Source organism: Triticum dicoccoides, chromosome 2B (genome assembly GCF_002162155.2).
Source record: "Triticum dicoccoides isolate Atlit2015 ecotype Zavitan chromosome 2B, WEW_v2.0, whole genome shotgun sequence".
In the NCBI taxonomy this organism is placed as follows: Eukaryota; Viridiplantae; Streptophyta; class Magnoliopsida; order Poales; family Poaceae; genus Triticum; species Triticum dicoccoides.
The window spans coordinates 691879847-691900156 of record NC_041383.1 but is presented as its reverse complement, the minus strand read 5'-3'; the positions used below and the strand labels follow the sequence as shown (position 1 = coordinate 691900156).

Here is a 20310-nt window from a genome sequence, read left to right as displayed (position 1 = left end):
ATTACCAAAAATGAAAGCGTAGGAAGGGGTCTCACGAGGAGGATGGACGAAGGGCGGACGACGTAAGAGGGGAGACGGAAGCTTGCGTTTCTTTTAGGTAGTATATAGAAATATAGAGAAAAGAGTGATCTGATTACCAAAGATTGATTTGATTACCAAAAATGAAAGCGTAGGAAGGGGTCGCACGAGGAGGATGGACGAAGGGCAGGCGACGTAAGAGGGGAGACGGAAGCTTGCGTTTCTTTTAGGTACTCCCACCGTTCCAAATTACTCGTCGCTGAAATGGATGTATCTAGAACTAAAATACATCTAGATAAATCCATACGTGAGACAAGTAATTCAAAACGGAGGGAGTAGTATATATAGATATAGAGAAAAGAGTGATCTGATTACCAAAGATTGATTTGATTAACAAAAATGAAAGCGTAGGAAGGGGTCGCACGAGGAGGATGGACGAAGGGCGGTCAACGTAAGAGGGGAGACGGAAGCGTGCGTTTCTTTTAGGTAGTATATAGAATATAGATAGAGAAGATAGAGATTTTTCTGCATGGATCCAAGCGCACTTGTTTGATTATTACTGGTGCCTTTAGTTTGTTCTTTGAAAATAATACTTCCTCTGTTCCAAAATTTTTATCTTAGTTTTGTTTAAATATGAATGTATCAAGTCATGTTTTAGTATTAGGTACATTCATATCTAGACAAATCTAAGCCACGAATTTTGAGACGGAGGGAGTATTTCCATGAACGACAAGGGAAGAACAGATGAAAAAATCGTACGTGTACAAAGTTTTTCTCTTGTACCCTTTGGAACGGAGAAGAATAAAATGAACACACGGAAGTCAACCTTTCACGAATTTCTGCAAGGGCACACAGTTTTTATTTTTTGGGGTAATACAAGGGCATACAGTTGTTCACCGCCGTGTAATTTGTGAAAGGTTATTTTGGCACGGTGCATTTCTTCTCTCTCTCTCTCTCTCTCAGTCTCTCTCTCTTCACGTTGCGCAGTCCCACTCACACGGCCCGCGCACGCCTCCGCCAGCCGCGGCGATGTATACGCTGCGCCTCCAGCCGCCGTTGTTCCTCTCCGTTGCCGCTCGCCGACGAGGTGAGTGCTTCAGCCCTCGTTTACCCCGCCCCCCTGTCAACGCTCCGTCCGAGTTTCGATACGGATCTCCTTCTCCTAGATATGCCTTCTCCTTGGTCTTGTATTTTTATCTACTGTAGTACTAGTTCTTAATCCACTGGGAAATTCAATGAAGCCGTAGTAGTGTTTGAATTGGTCATGCCAATTTTATCTACTCCCAAACTGAACCACCAAAACGTAGGAACAGAAGGAGTAGTGTTTACAATGGTACACGTGTTGGGTGTGTCTGGGCTCGGGGTTATTAGTGCTATTGGTGGATGAAAATCACCTAGAGATTTGGTGTCTAGTGTTGACGTAGTGTCTCGATTTACTCTAGAACCTGTGATGTTTTTCTCGGGCTAAACTCCTCTAATCCCAGCTTTGCCCCATTCGGGATTTATGGGGATCTCGGGCTGGACCAGAAAAAATACTCTGAAAACCTTAAAAAAAAAACTCTTGGGCCAACCAGGCCCCAGTGGGTGCAGATACACTGTCCGAAAGCTTGTAAACGACAGGGAATGGTCAGGCCATCCATGGAGTTATCTTCATGGTTTTCTGGGAGAGGATGCATTCATGGATTTAATTTGCTGCAGTGAAATTTTGATTGATTCTATCATTCATAAGGAGAAAAAGGTAAAGAGGGTTGGTGAAAAAACCTGTCTAATTTGACTTTTGTTGGGAATTGGAGAGAAAATTGAATGAGCTGCAGCCATCCTGCACGGGAAATCTGTGTAGATTCATGGAGATTGTGAGGCACACAAATGAGCAGGCATGTTATGTCGATTATACACCAGACGTAAATGTCACGCAAAATTAGATGCAGAGTTCGGTTTTGTGCATAGTTCTAGTAATTCCTTTTACCAATTCATAAGTATAAGACCCATAGTTTACTGGATAGTGTTTTGTTTTAACCATGAAGGATGGCATAGTTTAGAGGCTAATGGATATGCCAATATTTGAGCATATATATTATCCCCTCCATCAGATAATATAAGATGTTATTACAACCAACATATTGGTTGTAATAACATCTTATGTTATGGGACGGAGGGAGTATGTGCCATTGCATTTTGGATACTTATTTCTTGAGTATTTGACGGAATTCTGAGATGTTGATTTTCCAGATCATTTCCTGCCATCCCTTTCTTCTATCCAGCAACATGCGAATTGGCGAGCTTTTTCTCACCAAGGGGCTCAAGGCCGCTCTGCCCTGAATCGCTGTCAGAAATTCTTGGATAGGAAATGTTCCTACCATAGGATATCACATCGATCAGTAAATACTTCTTTAAATGCTTCGATGCAACCACTGCAGTCTGATCCTGAAGCAAATGATTCTGCAATCATCTGGAAGCCAATATCAACTTCTCTGAATGCATTTTACAGGTTTTCTCGGCCACATACTGTCATAGGAACAGTTAAGTGATGCTTCCATGTTGTTTCATGTAGATGAATCACCAGAGTGTAAGATATTTAATGCAGCTAGTAAGCTTTGTGTTCCTTTTGCTCTCCCTGGATCTAAGAGACTGTTTTTTGTTTTTTAAGCCAGGCATTGAGCATAGTCTCAGTTTCTCTACTAGCTGTGGAGAGCTTGCATGATATTTCTCCCTTGTTCCTCACTGGTTTGCTGGAGGTACAACTTGGAATAGCACTTGTCTTCCATAAATATAAATCGTTACACAATACTCTGCACTTCACTCTTATGTAGGCAGTGGTGCCCGCTCTTTTCATGAACATTTATATTGTTGGACTGAATCAGTTGTCAGACATTGATATAGATAAGGTAGTTTAAGTTCATTGCCATCTCAAATATTTTCATGAACATTTATGTTATCTTTGTCGCGTAACTTTCGGGACCTAATATTGGTGACTACTAGGTTAACAAGCCAACTCTTCCACTAGCATCTGGTGAATACTCTCCTGCATCTGGGGTTGCAATAGTATCAATGTTTGCTGCTATGGTAACTAAATCCACTTTGTTTGCAAATTATGACTTTTGCCTTTTGAGTATATATGGATCATGAATTCCCAAAGTGATGTGTCAAAGCATATGCTTTTTTGCTTACTTTGTTTAAATATCTGATATTAGTGTTTGTAATGGTGCTCTGTGGCAATGAAAATTAATTAGCACAATGTAGAAACAAGTTCCAGCATAAAAACTTCAGAACTTTCTTGCCTATGCATGGCAGTGCAGTTCTGTGCGGCACTTTAATTTTGCCCGCGATCTAGTGAGGGTGTGTTCTATAACTGAAGTTCCCAGGTCGCTAATTACTATGCAAATTTTAGATTCCTGTGCTGCTGATCTGTAATTTGTGCAAATAAGCAAATATGTTTTTGTAGTTGGTTCACTTAGGCTCTTTGCTGAGAGTTCTGACAGACTAATTGAGGACCGTGTGTTGTGTGCATTGCAGAGCTTCGGCATTGGATTCATTGTTGGGTCACAGCCCCTGTTATGGGCTCTTTTTGTTAGCTTTGTTCTTGGAACCGCTTATTCAATCAATGTAAGAGTTCGGTCTCTACAACCATCAGTTTGCCATTTGAATAACTTTGGGCTTATGTATATCTTTTTTCTCTGTCCTGGTATTTTTGTACCTTCTCAGCACAAAGATTTAGTAGGACACAATGCCAACTGTTTTCTAATCTCTAATAGTATCAAGGAAGTTCGAGAACTAATCTTTCCATTGGTTGGAGGTGCAATTGCGTCCCTAGCCCTAGTCCAGCTTAGTTCAGGCTTAGCTTCTGCAGGTATGCTCTTGGTAGTTTCTCCTAATTAAAAAAATCAAGATGTTCGCTAAAGAAACAACAAATCAGGGAACCTATTTCGCAAATGAAGATCAGGGATAAAAAATCACATTATCCCAAATATTAATATGAATACATTTTCTCTTACGGATTGTTTTATTCCTCTTTTCTCGGGGATACCACCATATTTCTCAGAAAAAAATACCACGTAATTAGAGGGAGAGAATAATAATGCAATTAATATCCTTAACCTTCATTTAGGGGTGTGATGTGCTGAATCCCCCAGCAAGACTATTTTCTTTTCTTTTTTGTACCATGTCTTCTTCTCCACTCTGAACTTTTGGCTCTGTATGAACTCTGGTGTGGTGGTTGCTTTATACATAATACAAAGGTGGGGGAAACCCCTTTTCGTCAATTAATATAATATTTTCACTTTTATTTTCTACAGCTGCCATATTTTCGATGGAAGAGATCTGCTGTTGTTGCAGCACTCTGCATACTAGCAGTACGTGCAGTGATTGTTCAACTGGCGTTTTTTCTCCACATTCAGGCAAGTGTTCTGGTGACATATTTGTCCGAAATAAACCTCTTGGAAAACATGCTGTCTACAATTGTAATAGCATTTCGAGGTTGGTTGGTCAACAAACTTCACATGATAACTGACATTTGATTCATGCTGTCTTGCTTATCTGTCTGTTAGACATTCGTTTTCAGAAGACCAATAGCCTTTTCAAGGCCATTGATATTTGCAACTGGATTCATGACATTCTTCTCAGTTGTAATAGCATTATTCAAGGTAACAATCTCTAGTGTATGTACTGTTTTAATATTGATTGCCTTTTTGCCATTTCTTGCTTACAATGCTGCTAAGTACTACAGCAACATAAATTCCATTTCATGTATGCACAATGGTTTGGTAATGGAACACTCTTTTGTCGCATTGCTTTTGGTAACAGTATTGTCTTCAGAGAAATTTGTACTTGCTGTAGGATATACCTGATATTGATGGTGATCGCATATTTGGAATTCAATCTTTCACTGTCAGGTTAGGCCAAAAGAAGGTTAGTGACAAAATATAGGAGTAGTAGCTGCTATACTGATCTGAAGTCGTGATACTGATTTAAACTTCCATGCAGGTTTTCTGGATTTGTGTTGTTCTACTTGAGATGGCGTATGGTGTTGCAATGTCGATGGGAGCCGCTTCTTCCTGTTTCTGGAGCAAATCTGTAACTGTATGGATCTTGTAGATTTCAGCAGCAAGCTTGATCAATATATTATAACTGCTCAACTAGTTAAACTGTTCATCTTTGCCAAACTAATTAGTATGGGTGTTGGACTAACTTCTGAATTACCGACATCTCTAGTTATTTCTAGAAGAACCTTCTTCTCTTATATATCAAGGAATTATTTGTTTTTTTTGTTTTCTTGCAAAAGTGTATTGAACCCTAGGCATGTCCTAGATTGTTTTGGGGTTAAAGATTGATCTGAAATTTTGAGCTTTGGGCTGTTTATTTGGTTGTACTGTGAGGTACTCCCTCCGTTCGGAATTACTTGTCGCAGAAATGGATGTATCTAGATGTATTTTAGTTCTAGATACATCCATTTCCGAGACAAGTAATTCCGAACGGAGGGAGTAAATGTTATTAGTTTATCGCTTATGCCCAAATGCAACACCAATGATTACAAGGACTTCCCTTCTACTTGATTGTTGTTATTTTTTTAGTTTAGTTTTGACAGTTTAAGAATATGGATTTTGCAGGTTCTCGCCCATGCAGCCCTTGCTGTAACATTATGGAAATGCGCACGATCAGTTGACTTGACAAGCAAATCTGCAATAACATCCTTCTATATGTTCATCTGGAAGGTAATTGATAACTTCATCATTGATTCCTAATCTTCCGGTTGTGTACAGTGTCGTCACTTAAATTCTCTCTGAAGCTTGTCTGTACTACTGACTAGTTCACTTGGTTTACCTTCTGGTTGCTAAACTTTTCTTCCTTGCACGGATCTGCAGCTGTTCTACGCAGAGTACTTGATCATTCCTCTGGTAAGATGAGGAATCGAGGACAAAAACTCCAGGGATGGAAAACCTTAAGTGCAGGAGTGACATTGTGCCCATTTTATATCAATAGCAAATATGCCCGTGTGTTGCACCGGGAGAATCAAAACACACTTCCCTGGCCCAATGACCCAAGACAACATTCTGTTGCATCAGCCATGTAATATATATTTTACCAATGGTCTTAAAATGCATGTATGAGATGCTACACTTCAATCATGAAAGAATTGATTAATTTAAATATCTAAATTACCTTCCTAGTTAATTTGCAGTATAAGGAGTCATTACCTTCATCATTTGATTTATCATTGAGAGCCTAAATCATGAGGATCGTACATGTATGTACATATATAAGAAATTAAGGTTTAATTGGTAAGTTACCAGATGCCCATTACTGATTTTCGTTACCAAATTTCTTCTAAACATACATGCATGGAGACCTATAAAGTCTAAAGTACAACTCAATTATCTTTCATATAGAAGGAAACATAATAAACGGATTTGCACATACCACACTAAAACGAATTTTTTATTTGAAGAGGTCACAATAATTTTCATGAAATCAGGTGTATGATTCGGAGTTTCTTTTTTAACCATGCATGCTTCAGATTCCACGAAAAGGCATTATTCCCCGTGCGTTGAAACGAAAAGAAAAAAAATCATCTCTCATACACACACCTGACGGCACCGGCGAATCCCTTCAAATCTTTCACAATGCCACACGAGAAACAGCATGATAAGTGGTGTCGCGCAAAGTTCATAAGGTTGTATTATTTGTGAAATGTACTCAACATGTTTCCAATTTATTAGACAACAGAAATATCAACGTTAAGACGGGATTTTCAAAATACCCCATATAAAGAAGATATTAATAAAGGTTGCATCATAAATGGAATTTTAGGAATGATGATTAATATAATAGCATATTTCAAATCTACACATCTTTTTAAAGGGATTTCCATATATAACATGTTAGATTTGGAGTTAGGATTTTAAAGTGATTAATATAATACCATATTTGAAATCTACACATCTTTTTAAGGGATTTCTATATATAACATGTCAGATTTGGAGTTAAGGTTTGAAAGTTATGAGTTTTTTTTGAAATATTTGAATATGTCCAAAAATAGAAAGAATGAAAATAGAGTAACTAATACATTGTGCAGCCCAACTGCGAAGTGACGCTGGGAAATCGAACCTGGGTCTCCCAGGTCGAGAGGTGAGGCTCAAACCACTACGCCAACCACGTGTAAGTTATTGATTACATGGGCTTAATTTTAATAACCGAGCCTGCCGCGGATTTTAGAAGGGGCAAACCGAACCGTTTTTTCACTTACCAATGGCATGGTGGGTAATTCTTTACAACCTCAGGGGCAGTTTTAATGACGGACGACAGAAACCCAATTCTCTTTATTATTATTATTATATATATATATATATATATTAATTATATATTATTACTAGCACAAATGCCCGTGCGTTGCAACGGTAAAGTAAATTAATATGTTTCCATCGAAAAGTTCACCAAAGTGGCACGAGGGCATCTTTAAATATTACTCTCTGTTACAATCCCATGAAATATTGTTTCTCAGACACAACCCACAATCCCATTTAAATATATATCCAGGTTCGTAGACCATCTAGCGTCGACTACAAGCACTGAAACAACAACTGCCGCTGATAAAGAAAAGCGTAGATTGGAAGAATTCAACTTATAGGCACACCGACATAGACAAAGAAAGAGCGGATCCGAGCTGATCCACGGAAGACAAACACCGACCAAATCCCACGATATTTATCGAAGAACTACACACGTCCTTCGATGATGCTAGAAGCATCATCATGGCGGGGATCTTCAGGGAGCCGCCACCGCCTCATTTTTCTAAGTAGGACATGAACCCTACCAAAACGAAAAAATACCTAAAAACAAAGCCCTCCTGCCGGCAAGGACCGTGATCCATAGGAGACGAGGCGGCATGGCGGCTACACAGCAGGAGGCAGCGGAAACCCTAGGCTTTTTGTGTCCTCCTCTATTTATCTCATGCAGCCCCCAATCCAAGTTAATTCTTGCGGATTACTGTTTGTTTGTTGCTTCTCCAAGTGGCTGGTTGTTTGTACAAGCACCTCACGCAAGTATATAAATTGGTCAGATTTTGTGTTAAAAAGTGAGGTGGGACTATTTTATTAGGAAACAAACCTGTTTCTCGCATAGTCATCAGCTTATTTTTAGACAAGCATAATCGTCAGCTAGCTTTGGCTACATTGTTCTTTTGCTTGGTATAGTTAGTTAGTTTTTTCAGAAACGTATCGCATAGTTAGATGGCCGTGAGATCGAACAACCATGCAAGCAGTAGTATTTTTCTATATATATATATTCTGAAAGACCACCCATATACTCGTAGCCCACAAGAGAAAAATTATTAGAAGGCCCACTTGCTTGCTTGGCTCCTGGCCCAGTACGTACCGATGGAGCGATCAATCTTAAAACAGCGATACGAAGTTACGAACCACCTCCTCGCCACCTCGTACATGACGTTAGTACCACCTCGCTACCTCGTACGTGACCAAAACTTACAGTAGAAAAAAAACTAATCGCGGGACGAAACTAAGAATATCACCTTACTTTAATAGTAGGTATAGATATAGATTAGGTAAAGATAAAGAGGCAAAGATAAAGACTAGCAAGGTGGCGCTCTCAAATACAATATGTGTTTTGATATATATTAGTACTTAATTATGTGATTGAAAATTAATATTGGTTCATAGCCACAATAAATGTGTGCTAAAAAGAATACCACATAGGTGAGAAACATCTTTAATCTATGAACTAATGACTATATTCGTTTCATAATATAAGATCGTTTTGCAAGCTAAAACAACTTTGTTTGTTTGTATTATGGAACAGAGGGAGTAGTAATTTATTTGTAAAAGACGCCATGTTAGTTACTTTTTTGCTTTGTTTTGCTTTGTACATGGCATTAAATTAGATCAGTATGAGTAACTCATATTCTGAACCAATGATATTTTATATGTGTGTCTATTTGACAAACCTCAAACTACGATTTAGATGTGTCGTACGTAAGTGTTACTGCTGAAATTGTGATCCCGAGCCCAGCGGTCACTGGCTTATACATACATGACTTTAAGATGCTACTAGTATGCCAAATGATATGCCAGGGAGAGGGGGGAGGTTATCTTGATGTGCCGGGATGCTGGGTATATTGTTACGCAATCTCGGATCCGCGAACACCAGCATTTTTTTGACCCACTTCCGTCAATCAGGCCCAACCGAAAAGCAACATTGACTTATGAAAGGCCTTGTGTCCTCTCCCCCCAAAAAACTAGCCGGATAGGAGAGAACAACCCCGCCCTTTTAAGCCATATTCTACCTCCACCAACAAGCCATATTCTACCCAACATATATGCCCACGTCGTGGAGTGGCCGAGGAAGATGCATATCATGGAATGATTGGGTAAAAATTGACTATCACTTAAACTCCCGAATGTGCAATCTTTGAGTTTGTGAACTAAATTCTTCATCTCCGTCCAATTCACTCTTTTAGCTACTGCTTGCAGATCTTATTATGTTGATGCTCTATTTTTTTTTCTTTTGAGCCGTGATGCTCTATTTGTATGTTGGTTATTTTGGGATCTACAAACAATTTTGCACTAGCGCAGTGACCCATGTAGGTTCGAAGTGCCGATATATCTTCAGGCCTCGAAACCACCCTGTTCTTCGGCGTCGGCGACCCCTGCACCCTGATCCGCACAGTCAAGCTTGACCGGCTCGCTGAGCCACGGCGTTGCCAGCTCTCGCTCGTTCACGGCTTGCACTCGCCGTGGAGTCCACGGCCACCCTCTCGGGGCAAAGCGGAAAAGTGACTGATGCATAGAGATTTTCAGGCGCTTGATGTTTAGCAGAAGCTAACTAATATTGATACCATAATCATCTAGAATATTTACACAGAAGTACCTGACATTCTGACTTTACCGAATCAGTTTAGGACATGTACAATGGTGGCATATTGATACAGATGCCCTACGAGTATCTACATTTATTTTTTCTTCCCAATGCGAACTACGACTAGTGGACCTCATTAAGAAAAAATAAAGACTCTAGTACACATGCATCTCTACATTTCACTTAACCTTTTCAACTTTTGACACCGGACCACATTTTTTCTCTCCAAGCATCCGCTTCGTGCAGAGGATCCCGCTTCCCTATCCGAATCTACTTTAGTTGATATCCGATCCTACATGGTATGCGAGGCATCACCCTGAGGCTATCGAATAAGTAATTTTACCGGTACCGGGATGTACCGGTAGGCAATCCACCGTCCGTCGCTTTTGTCAAGATCCGTGCAGGTTTTATACTCTATTTTCAAATATCAGACTACACATAGCAATACATCTACTAGTGTCAGATATTATCAGCTTTTACAGAAGAGAGAAAGAGAGAGAGTTAGCGTGGAGACAAAGGTGCATGCACGCATGCATTCACTCGGGCCATACATATGACATGTATTTTATTTTCATCCTCATATTTTTAATGACTCATATCTTTTGAACCAAATGTCCATTATTGAAACTTTTTGCATATTTGAATACATGATGACAAGACCTTCAGAACAAGAACAATTTCGGATATGTTTGAAATTTATTTTATTTTATATGTTTCAATTATCTCTGAAATCACTTTCATAAAACACTAAACTGTTTCACTATTTCATAAAAGTTTTTTCCAATGTTTCGCTCATTTTCACAAACTGGAATATGGAACTCATTACAAAACTGATTACACAAATTTGAAACAACGCATTTCATTGATTTCACTCATTACAAAATATTTCTCAAAAACTAATTTCACTTGGTATTTATTAAAAAAAATTGAAACATATTTCACCCAGCAGAAATATCAGTTTCACACATTAAAAAGCCGTTTCACACCAAAAAGATATATATTTCACTTTTTTCAAATAACTCATTTCACTCATTTCAGAAAACACATTACAATCGCTCAATTACAATACTATATTTCACTTGTTTCAAAAGACTGATTACACTCATTACAAAAGATAGATTTCACTAGTTTCAGAAAAACATATCATAGTTACTCCACTGAAAAAGCCGTTTCACACCAAATTAATTAGTTTCACACCAAAAAATGGTTATATTCCACTTTTTCCAAATAACTTATTTCACTCATTTCAGATAACACACTACACTCATTTACAAAATGTAGATTTTACTTTTCACTAGTTTTCAGAAACACATTAGAATTATTTTCAAAAAACATATTACACTCACTTAAACTAATTTCACTCACTTAAACTAATTTCACTCATTACAAAATAGATATAAAAACTAATTTCACTACGTATATGTGAAAAAATTGAAACGTATTTCACTCATCACAAAAAAAAATCAGTTTCAAACACTGAAATAAGCAGTTCCACACAAAATATATTGAGTGAAATACATTAATTGAAACATTGGAAATTAAACTTGTTTGAAATATATCCAAGATTGATCTTGTTCTAAAGGTCTTTGTGTGAGGAGTTCAAATATATAAATCATTTTAAAAACAAAAATATAGTTTAAAAGATATGAATGATTAAAATTGGCATGGGTGAAATAAAAGGATGGGTTTGTTGGCGAGAGGAGAGAGTGAATGTGCCATAACCATTACGTGAGTTAGATACAATGGAAGTAAAGGACCATGCATGCCTGCCAATGATGGGACCCACAAGAGACAAATACCAACACTTAAAGCTAAGAAAAGAATCAAATACATGCTACTGTATTGAGATACTTCAGGATGTGGCAGTACCCTATTGGGTCATACATTGCTGCTAGAGCGCGGCACTGGTAAAAAAGACTGCGCGCTGAGGCTATGCATTGTACTCCCTCCGTTCCTAAATATAAATCTTTGTAGAGATTCCACTACAAAACTACATACGGATGTATATTGACACATTTTAGAGTGTAGATTCACCTATTTTGATCCGCATGTAGTTCATAATGTAATCTCTGGAAAGACTTATATTTAGGAACGGAGGTAGTACATGCCATTATACATGCATGCTGCAGCCTGCAGTGTTCACACGTATGCTCCAGCGTGCATGCACACGCACAACTTTATAGAGCAAGCTTGCCAGCAAGGTACCACAGGTGAGCAGCAAGCCCGAAAGTCGACGCGAGGAGTGCCACCGCCGACGGGATGTGTGCCGCCCAGAATCTCCTGTTGGCCGCGGCAAGGGCAGCGTTACTCGTGGCCAACCGGATGTTGCTCCGCAAGCCGTCGAAGGAGCCCTGTTCGCCAAGGCCGAGACCCCTCTCCACTATATGCCTCTCCTGCATCATCTGCAACGACAATAGACCATGCCATCATATATAAGAACAGAACAACTTATTCCATCCGTTTCTTATTTATACTTTGCATACTAGTTTTGTCTTAAGTTGAGCTTCCTAAAGTCTGATCAAATTTATAGAAAAATATATCATTAAATTCATCCTAAAATATTTCTAAGTAATGTATTTTTTTGGTACAGCAGATGGTTATACTTTTAATATAAATTTGATCAAATTTTATAAAGTTTCGCTTAAGACAGAAATAATATGCGAAATGTAAAAATGAAGGGTATATGTTATAACTCCGTCCTCGATTCAAAACTTTAAAAAGGTATTTGTGATTTCATACCACTCTCGGGCAACAAGATAGCCCTAAAAAGCAAAATGAGAAAGAAAACAAAAGAGCAAGTCCTAACCTTTAACATTTATTGAAAAGTATAAGTTTTAATTTCTATTTGAGGAAAATTGCTGAAAATCACCCATTTTGACATTCCCCTTTTCCCATTTTAAGGTGAAAATTACCCCCCCCCCTCTCTCTCTCTCTCCTGCCTTTTTGGGTGCTAGTTGGGTGTTATTTCACATTTTATTCTATTTTACTAGTTCCCAGATTGTAATAACACAAATAGATGCCACCTATGCCAATATGAAAATACCCAAAGCGGCATTAATCTCGTCCATGAAAACATAGCAACACAACAACCTATATTGCTCCAATGGTGAGTGCTTAACATGTTTAGCGTGCAATTAATATCATATTAAATAATAATTTGTGGTAATCATGTTATTACATATAATTAATATCATACCTAATATCAACATGTAATTAATTTTCTTTCTAATATCAACGTTCATTGCACGCATGCATCTACTAGTCTCAGAAAAATTTGGAGAACAATGACACTAAATCTCATCTAATTTAACTCTAAAACAATCGTTCAACTTTTTACATAATTATAACAAAATCTTACTTTAATTTCTTCATATTTAATTATTGGAATTCCTATTTTTATTTAAAATGAATCAAAATATTCTAAAAATATTGATAATACTGAAATTCCATAAGATTAACATATGATTGTCGTGGAAATAGTATTAAACTGGCTCATCTATATCTATATCTATATCTATATCTATATCTATACCTTACTAATAAAGCAAGATGCGTTTCTTTGTTTTTTTCATCCGTTCACCGCCGATTTTTCTTCTTCTTTTATTCGAGTTGGTACTAAATTTTTGTGTGTCCATCTGTTAGAAGAGAATAATGGTTTGTCCAGAATTTCGCATATGGGCTACACGCGCTCTGGCCCAGCGAAGCCAGCCCACATAATTTACTCCCAATGTAGTTGGCAAAATCCTATTTGCTGCAGGGTGCGGCATATTGTCAGGTCTTCGCACATGACAGCCAAGACTGGGCCGGCCTATTTTCTCTTCTATTCTGTAGTTTTTTCCTTTTTCTTTCCTGCTATTTTTTCTTTTTTCCTTTGGAAATTTATTTTAGTTTTTCGCTTTTTTCGTAAATTCAAAATTTCCAAATTTCAATTTTGGTCAAATTTTCGAAAATTTTCAGAATTTTGAAACAAATACTGTTTGAATTTTTTTGGCATTTTAATTTATTTTTATCGTTCTAAAAGTTGTTCAAAATTCGTGAAATGATAGTAGTATTTTCCAAATTTGTTTGAGATTCAAAGAAAAACAGTTACATTTGAAAAATGTTGAAGATTCAAAAGATATTCTTGTTCTACTGAAATGTTCACAAATTGAAAATAATGTTTGCGCTTCAAAATCACATTTTCTAAAGTTGTTCCAAATGTTGAAAACATGTTCCTGTTTTTAAAAACATTCACAAAGTCAAAAAATATTCGTGATTTTATAAAAGGTTAATGTTTTCAAAAAATGTTCCGGCTTCAAATTATCTCTCCCTTTGCAACGCATGGGCATATGTGCTACTCCCTCCGTTCCTAAATACTCCCTCCGTTCCAAAATAGATGACTCAACTTTATACTAAAGTTAGTACAAAATTGAGTCATCTATTTTCGAACGGAGGGAGTATAAGTCTTTGTAGAGATTCTACTATGGACTACATACGAAGCAAAATTAATGAATCTGCACTCTAAAATGCATCCATATACATCTGTATGTGGTTCATAGTGGAATCCCTACAAAGACTTATATTTAGGAACGGAGGGAGTAGTAGTTTATAATTTACCATAAGTCTAATTTGGAATTAAACATACAAATTAAAATCTATGTGCTAGATTATTATTTGCTTGTTTAATTCCATGTCGATATACATCGAAGGTCAAGATAAATCATGTTTGTGAAATATATAAGCAGATCTCTATTCCAAGGCATACAACTGCTCTTTTCGACAAACCCAAATAGAATACTATCGATAGAGCACATGAGATGCCACTAATCACTCATCACCGGTACCTCGAGGGTCTTCGGCGCTAGGAGGAGCAGGTTGGTGAGGTCGAACCCGACAGTGGCGACGAGGAGTCCAAGCTGCCGGCGCTCCACGACTGGTGCCGTCTTCCACGGATAGTTTAGCCAGGCGAACGCCGCGGCGGACAGGGCCGTGCATACCGTGTTCAGCGTGAAGCAAGCTGGGAACACCTTCCCGCGTAGCCTGCCCATCATGTGCCTCGGCAAGTAGCTTTCCGAGATAATTAAACCACACAGACAAAAAAGGAAGAAGAAAAACTCAGAGAAAGAGAGATCGATGAAAAGGCAACTAGAATAGCAACGTATGGATTCGTACGTACAGGAACATGACGATGCCACCGACGAAGATGGCATAGACAGTGGCACCCAAGGATGTGGCAAAGAATAGAAGGTGAGCCATCTTCACTGCCGTCGCAGCAGGCGAGCTGCCGAGGAGCCCTTCGGGGCCGAAAGTGATGGCACCGCTGGCGAAGAAGACGGCGGCCATTACAAGGCTCCACATAGCTGACTACTGCACTACGTACTGTACCCTTGCCGAATGAAGATGTGCCCTAGGCCTTAGCTGAAAGAAGATGAAGAAGACTAGAGGTACAGGCACGCAACCATGCAAAGGCTACCAGCTGCTATTAACTGATGACATATACAGCTCAGCTTGTGCACACAAATCCTTAAGGCATCCTTTGGTTTAGAGAAATTTTAAAAGATAGAAAATTGGTAGGAAAAATTCTTTCAAAGCCCTTTAGTTTAGGACGCCGATAACGCCCAGAAGTGTGGGCGTTAAGGAGTCTGCCCACACAGTTTGTGTGGTGTTTAAGAGGATCAGCCCACACACCTACGTGTGGGCAAAACAAGTAATGCCCACACGCCTTTTTTTTCCTCGCGGTCTCTCACACATGCCTGCCTGTGGGCAACATAGATAACGCCCACACGTCCGTACGTCAGGCCTCCTACCTTATGTGTAAGACAAATATTTTGGTGGACTGCTCGACACCTCAAAGGGGTGCGGCTATCTCATTATATATAAGTACCAAAGGGTACAATATACAAGTCTACATATACACAAGTCTACGCACATATACAGTCTAACACCCTCCCTCAATCTTAACTGTGACCTGAGGTACAAACTAAGTTAAGATTGCGCCTACAGCCTACAAACTGTGGTTGAGGAAGAGGCTTCGTGAAGATGTCAGCAAGTTGATCCTTTGATGAGATGAACTTGATGCTAAGTAGCTTCTGTGCAACTCGTTCTCGAACAAAGTGATAGTCAACCTCAATATGTTTCGTCCGAGCATGGAACACAGGATTAGATGACAAATATGTAGCACCAATGTTGTCACACCAAAGTACTGGAGGATGAGCTGAAGAGATCCTCAACTCACGCAACAAGGACTGAATCCAAATGATCTCAGCCGTCGCATCAGCCACTGCTTTGTACTCAGCTTCCGTGCTGCTGCGAGACACCGTAGCCTGCTTGCGAGCATTCCAAGCAACCAAGTTAGAACCAAGAAACACTGCATACCCCCCCGTGGATCGCTGATCATCAGGACTACCAGCCCAGTCTGCATCCGAGAAGGCTGAGAGCTCAGAAGATGGCGCAGGTTGGAGGAGCAAACCATGAGAAGCAGTGAGACAGACATAACGCAGGATACGCTTCACAGCTGACCAATAAGAAGTCCTGGGTGCATGGAGAAACTGACAAACACGGTTGACTGCATAAGAGACATCTGGTCTGGTGATAGTAAGATACTGCAGACCTCCAACAAGACTGCGGTACTCAGTGGCATCATCAGGTGAAAGAGGATCTCCATCAAGAGCAGACAATCGATCAGTGGCAGACATTGGAGTACTGGAAGGTTTACACTTCAACATACCAGCACGGCGCAACAGGTCAAGAGCGTACTTCTTCTGAGAAAGAGTTAACCCAGCAGAAGACCGTGAAACCTCCAGGCCAAGAAAGAAGTGTAGAGCACCAAGGTCCTTGACAGCAAAATCACCATTCAAAGCAGCCACAAGACGATCAGCAGCAGCATCTGAGGAACTGATGAGGATGATATCATCAACATAGACCAGCAAGTACATCGTAACCTCAGGTCGCTGAAGAAGAAACAGTGATGTGTCAGCAGTGGAGGGAATAAAACCAAGCGCCCGCAGTACAGAGCCAAGACGTGCATGCCATGCACGGGGAGCCTGTTTGAGCCCATATAGTGCCTTGACAAGACGACAGAGATGGTGAGGACGATCAGGATCCACAAACCCTGGCGGCTGTCGCATATAAACCTCCTCCTCCAAAACTCCATGCAAGAAAGCATTCTGCACATCAAGTTGACGAAGGAACCATCCTCGAGTAACAGCAAGGGACAACAGCAAACGAATAGTAGTGGGCTTGATAACTGGACTGAATGTGTCTGCATAATCAAGACCATACCTCTGTTTGAAACCCTTAGCAACTAGCCTTGATTTGTAGCGTTCAATGGAGCCATCAGCATGCCTCTTGACTTTAAACACCCATTTAGAATCAATAATGTTGATCCCAGATACTGGAGGAACAAGCTGCCATGTGTCATTCTGCAACAATGCCTGAAACTCCTGTTCCATCGCAGCACGCCAGTGAGGAATGCTCAGGGCAGCCTGAAAGTGACGAGGCTCAGCAGTAGGATCCTCCACAGCATGAGCCATACAAGCAACGAGCCACGCGACAGTCCCATCAGTACGAATCTTTGGCTGAAACACGCCTGTCTGGCTGCGTGTGTGGGCTCGAGGAGCAGCAGCAGGTGGCGGCAACACCAGACTGGACTCGGGTGGCGACAGAGGCGAGGCCGAGCCACCCGAGCTCACACCAGAGCCTGGTGATGTTGGAGAGCCAGACGGCGTGGAGCCCGCGCCCGCGCTCACACCGGAGCCAGACGACGTTGGGGCCGGTGAGATCGGCCCATCTGGAGCCAGACCCGACCCCCGTGAAGAAGCTCCTGACCCAGGTGAGTAGGCGGTCGGCTCGGGGGAGGCCCGCACCGAGGCAGCGGCCGGCTCGGGAGAGGCCCGCACCGAGGTAGTGGCTGGCTCGGGGGAAGCCCGCGAGGAGGGCGGGGGCGATGCCCGGGTGGTGCCTGCGGGTGCAGCCCCGACGGGTAGGCGGGCGCCGCCCGGTATGCATGCCCCATGCAGAGGACCGACGTCCAAGTCCAGGGCTGCTGGCGGTGCCTGTTCCTCAAGGAGCTCAAGACAAGCACCACGTCCAACACCTACAAAATGATTAGGAAGCAACGCAGGAGCATATGCAACATCTACAAATTGATCAGGCGAAGGTGTGGTAGAAGAAACGTCCGGTAGATGAGTGATAGAGTTGTTCGGAAGTGCACGAAAAGGGAACACATTCTTATCAAACACGACGTCACGAGAGATGTAAACGCGATTGGTGGGAACATGTAGGCATTTGTACCCTTTGTGAAGGGAACTATAGCCAAGAAAAACACACTTTTTCGACCGAAACTCTAGCTTATGTTTGTTATACGGACGCAAATAAGGCCAACAAGCACACCCAAAAACTTTGAGAAAAGTGTAGTCTGGAAGTTCATTGAGCAAGAGTTCAAGTGGAGTTTTCATATTCAGTAGTCGTGAGGGCAGCCTATTGATCAAAAAACAGGCAGTGGAAAAAGCATCACTCCAGAACCTAAAGGGAACGGAGGCATGAGCTAATAAAGTAATGCCAGTTTCTACAAGATGACGATGCTTACGTTCAGCAGTCCCATTCTGCTGATGTGTATGAGGACAAGACACACGATGTGTGATCCCAAGTTTGTTAAAAAACAAGTTGAGATTATGATATTCACCCCCCAGTCGGTTTGAACATGAATAATTTTCTGACTAAGGAGACGCTCAACGTGTGCTTGAAACTGTAGAAAAACATCAAACACATCAGACTTTTTCTTAATAAGATAAAGCCAAGTAAACCGACTGTAAGCATCAATGAAACTGACATAATAATTGTGTCCACTAACAGACGTTTGGGCATGACCCCACACATCGGAAAAAACAAGCTCAAGAGGATGTTTCACAACACGACTAGACTCTGAAAACGGAAGTTGGTGACTCTTGCCCTGCTGACAGGCATCACAAATAGTTTCAGCAGTTTTATTTGACACAACTGGTAGCTCATGGAGATGTAACACATGACGAACTATAGGAGCAGCAGGATGACCAAGGCGCGCATGCCAATGTGTAGGAGACACACGAACACCACTGAGCCCCTGGGGAGAAAGCTGCATAGGAGGTGCGGTGGGCGCGTCAAGTGCGTACAGGCCACCGCGAAGACGACCGCTAAGCAGAATGGCCCTCGTGTCCCGATCCTTTATAAAGAAACGAAAAGGATGAAACTCAGCAAGGACATTATTATCACGAGTAAGTTGTGGAACAGATAACAAACTACGTGAAGTAGTGGGAATACGAAGAACATTAGAAAGATGCAATTTTCGTGAATTGTGTGCAAGAAGTGATGCCTGACCAACATGAGAGATGCGCATACCTGCTCCATTAGCGGTGTGCACCTGATCATGGCCACGATATGGCTCCTGAGTGGAGAGCTTGCCCATGTCATTGGTGAGGTGGTTCGTAGCGCCCGTGTCCATGTACCATGTAGGATCAATGGAGTAAGACGGAGTGCAGCCATGGTCAGGACCCGTCACTGCGGCCGCGGCCTGCTTTTCATTCCCTTTGCCATTGTTGCCGAGGCCCAGGAAGTCTTGCTTGTAACGACGATGACAGCGAGACGCAACGTGGCGCTCAATGCCACAGAGCTGACAGGCCTGCGGAGCTCCGCAGAAGAGCAACATGCCACCGGCCGGTTACCACCCGTGATGTTCGGAGCATTGCCCTGCGAGGCCGGCTGTGAAGATGGCGCCGGTCTACCCCCTTAAGATGACGCCCGGGAGGTTTTGCCACGAGTGGCCGCATTGGCGGAGGCGAAGCCGGGGGAGGCGCGGCGCGCCTTGATGCACTGTTCACGACCAAGGAGGCGTGCATAGAGCTCCCGAGGTGGGAGCGTATCATCACGACCATGGACGTTCTCAACGAGGTTGTCATAGTCATCATCAAGCCCGTTAAGCACGAAGGTGGTAAACTCCTCATCCTGTAGTGGCTGGCCAACGGAGGCCAACGTGTCGGCGAGACCCCGCATCTTGTTGAAGTAGTCCGTGATGCTGAGGTCACCAAGCTTAGTCTCACCCAGTTCAGTGCGTATAGAGTGAGCACGCGCCTGAGACTGAGAGGCGAAGCTGGTGTGAAGGGCCGCCCACGCCTCTCGGGACGTAGCGGCGAAGATGACCAGCGACGAGACACTCGGGGTGAGCGAGGACTGGATGGCGGAGAGGATGGCCTGATCCTGGGCCACCCAGGTGTGATATGCCGGATGATGAGGAGGCGGACACGGGATGGATCCGTCAACGTAGCCTTCCAGGTAGCGGCTTCGCAGAAGAGGCATCACCTGAGCACGCCAGGACAAGTAGTTGTCCGGTGTGAGCTTCACCGGCAACAGGTGCGAGAAGTAGAACGGCGCCGACATCACAGTCAGATCGGTAGGAGCGTGCGGCGGTGCATAAGG

General features: G+C 41.6%; 2 protein-coding genes across 2 annotated transcripts; one reads left to right on the top strand and one right to left on the bottom strand.

Moving 5' to 3' along the window:
- Nucleotides 1–957: 957 nt before the first annotated feature.
- On the top strand, nucleotides 958–6192 carry LOC119365656 (probable homogentisate phytyltransferase 1, chloroplastic). The gene is made up of 12 exons (XM_037631310.1): nucleotides 958–1105; nucleotides 2248–2537; nucleotides 2670–2753; nucleotides 2829–2903; nucleotides 2998–3081; nucleotides 3532–3621; nucleotides 4311–4412; nucleotides 4563–4658; nucleotides 4852–4923; nucleotides 4999–5094; nucleotides 5622–5726; nucleotides 5877–6192. Exons 1-12 carry the CDS (start codon nucleotides 1048–1050, stop codon nucleotides 5916–5918), a joined length of 1194 nt encoding a protein of 397 aa, XP_037487207.1. The 5' UTR covers nucleotides 958–1047; the 3' UTR covers nucleotides 5919–6192.
- Nucleotides 6193–12059: 5867 nt separating this feature from the next.
- LOC119361155 (transmembrane protein 205-like) lies at nucleotides 12060–15204 on the bottom strand. The gene is made up of 3 exons (XM_037626505.1): nucleotides 15038–15204; nucleotides 14706–14928; nucleotides 12060–12284 (listed from the first exon to the last, which is right to left on the bottom strand). The coding sequence occupies exons 1-3, from the start codon at nucleotides 15202–15204 to the stop codon at nucleotides 12060–12062; spliced, it is 615 nt and encodes a 204-aa protein (XP_037482402.1).
- Nucleotides 15205–20310: the final 5106 nt, after the last annotated feature.

Coding starts and splice junctions, on each gene's coding strand:
- LOC119365656 (XM_037631310.1), top strand. CDS start 1,048: ATGTATACGCTGCGCCTCCAGCCGCCGTTGTTCCTCTCCGTTGCCGCT. Junction 3,622..4,310: donor GAACCGCTTATTCAATCAAT/GTAAGAGTTCGG, acceptor TATTTTCTACAG/CTGCCATATTTTCGATGGAA. Junction 4,413..4,562: donor CGTTTTTTCTCCACATTCAG/GCAAGTGTTCTG, acceptor TCTGTCTGTTAG/ACATTCGTTTTCAGAAGACC.
- LOC119361155 (XM_037626505.1), bottom strand. CDS start 15,204: ATGGCCGCCGTCTTCTTCGCCAGCGGTGCCATCACTTTCGGCCCCGAA. Junction 14,929..15,037: donor GGTGGCATCGTCATGTTCCT/GTACGTACGAAT, acceptor TATCTCGGAAAG/CTACTTGCCGAGGCACATGA. Junction 12,285..14,705: donor TAGCGCCGAAGACCCTCGAG/GTACCGGTGATG, acceptor TTGTCGTTGCAG/ATGATGCAGGAGAGGCATAT.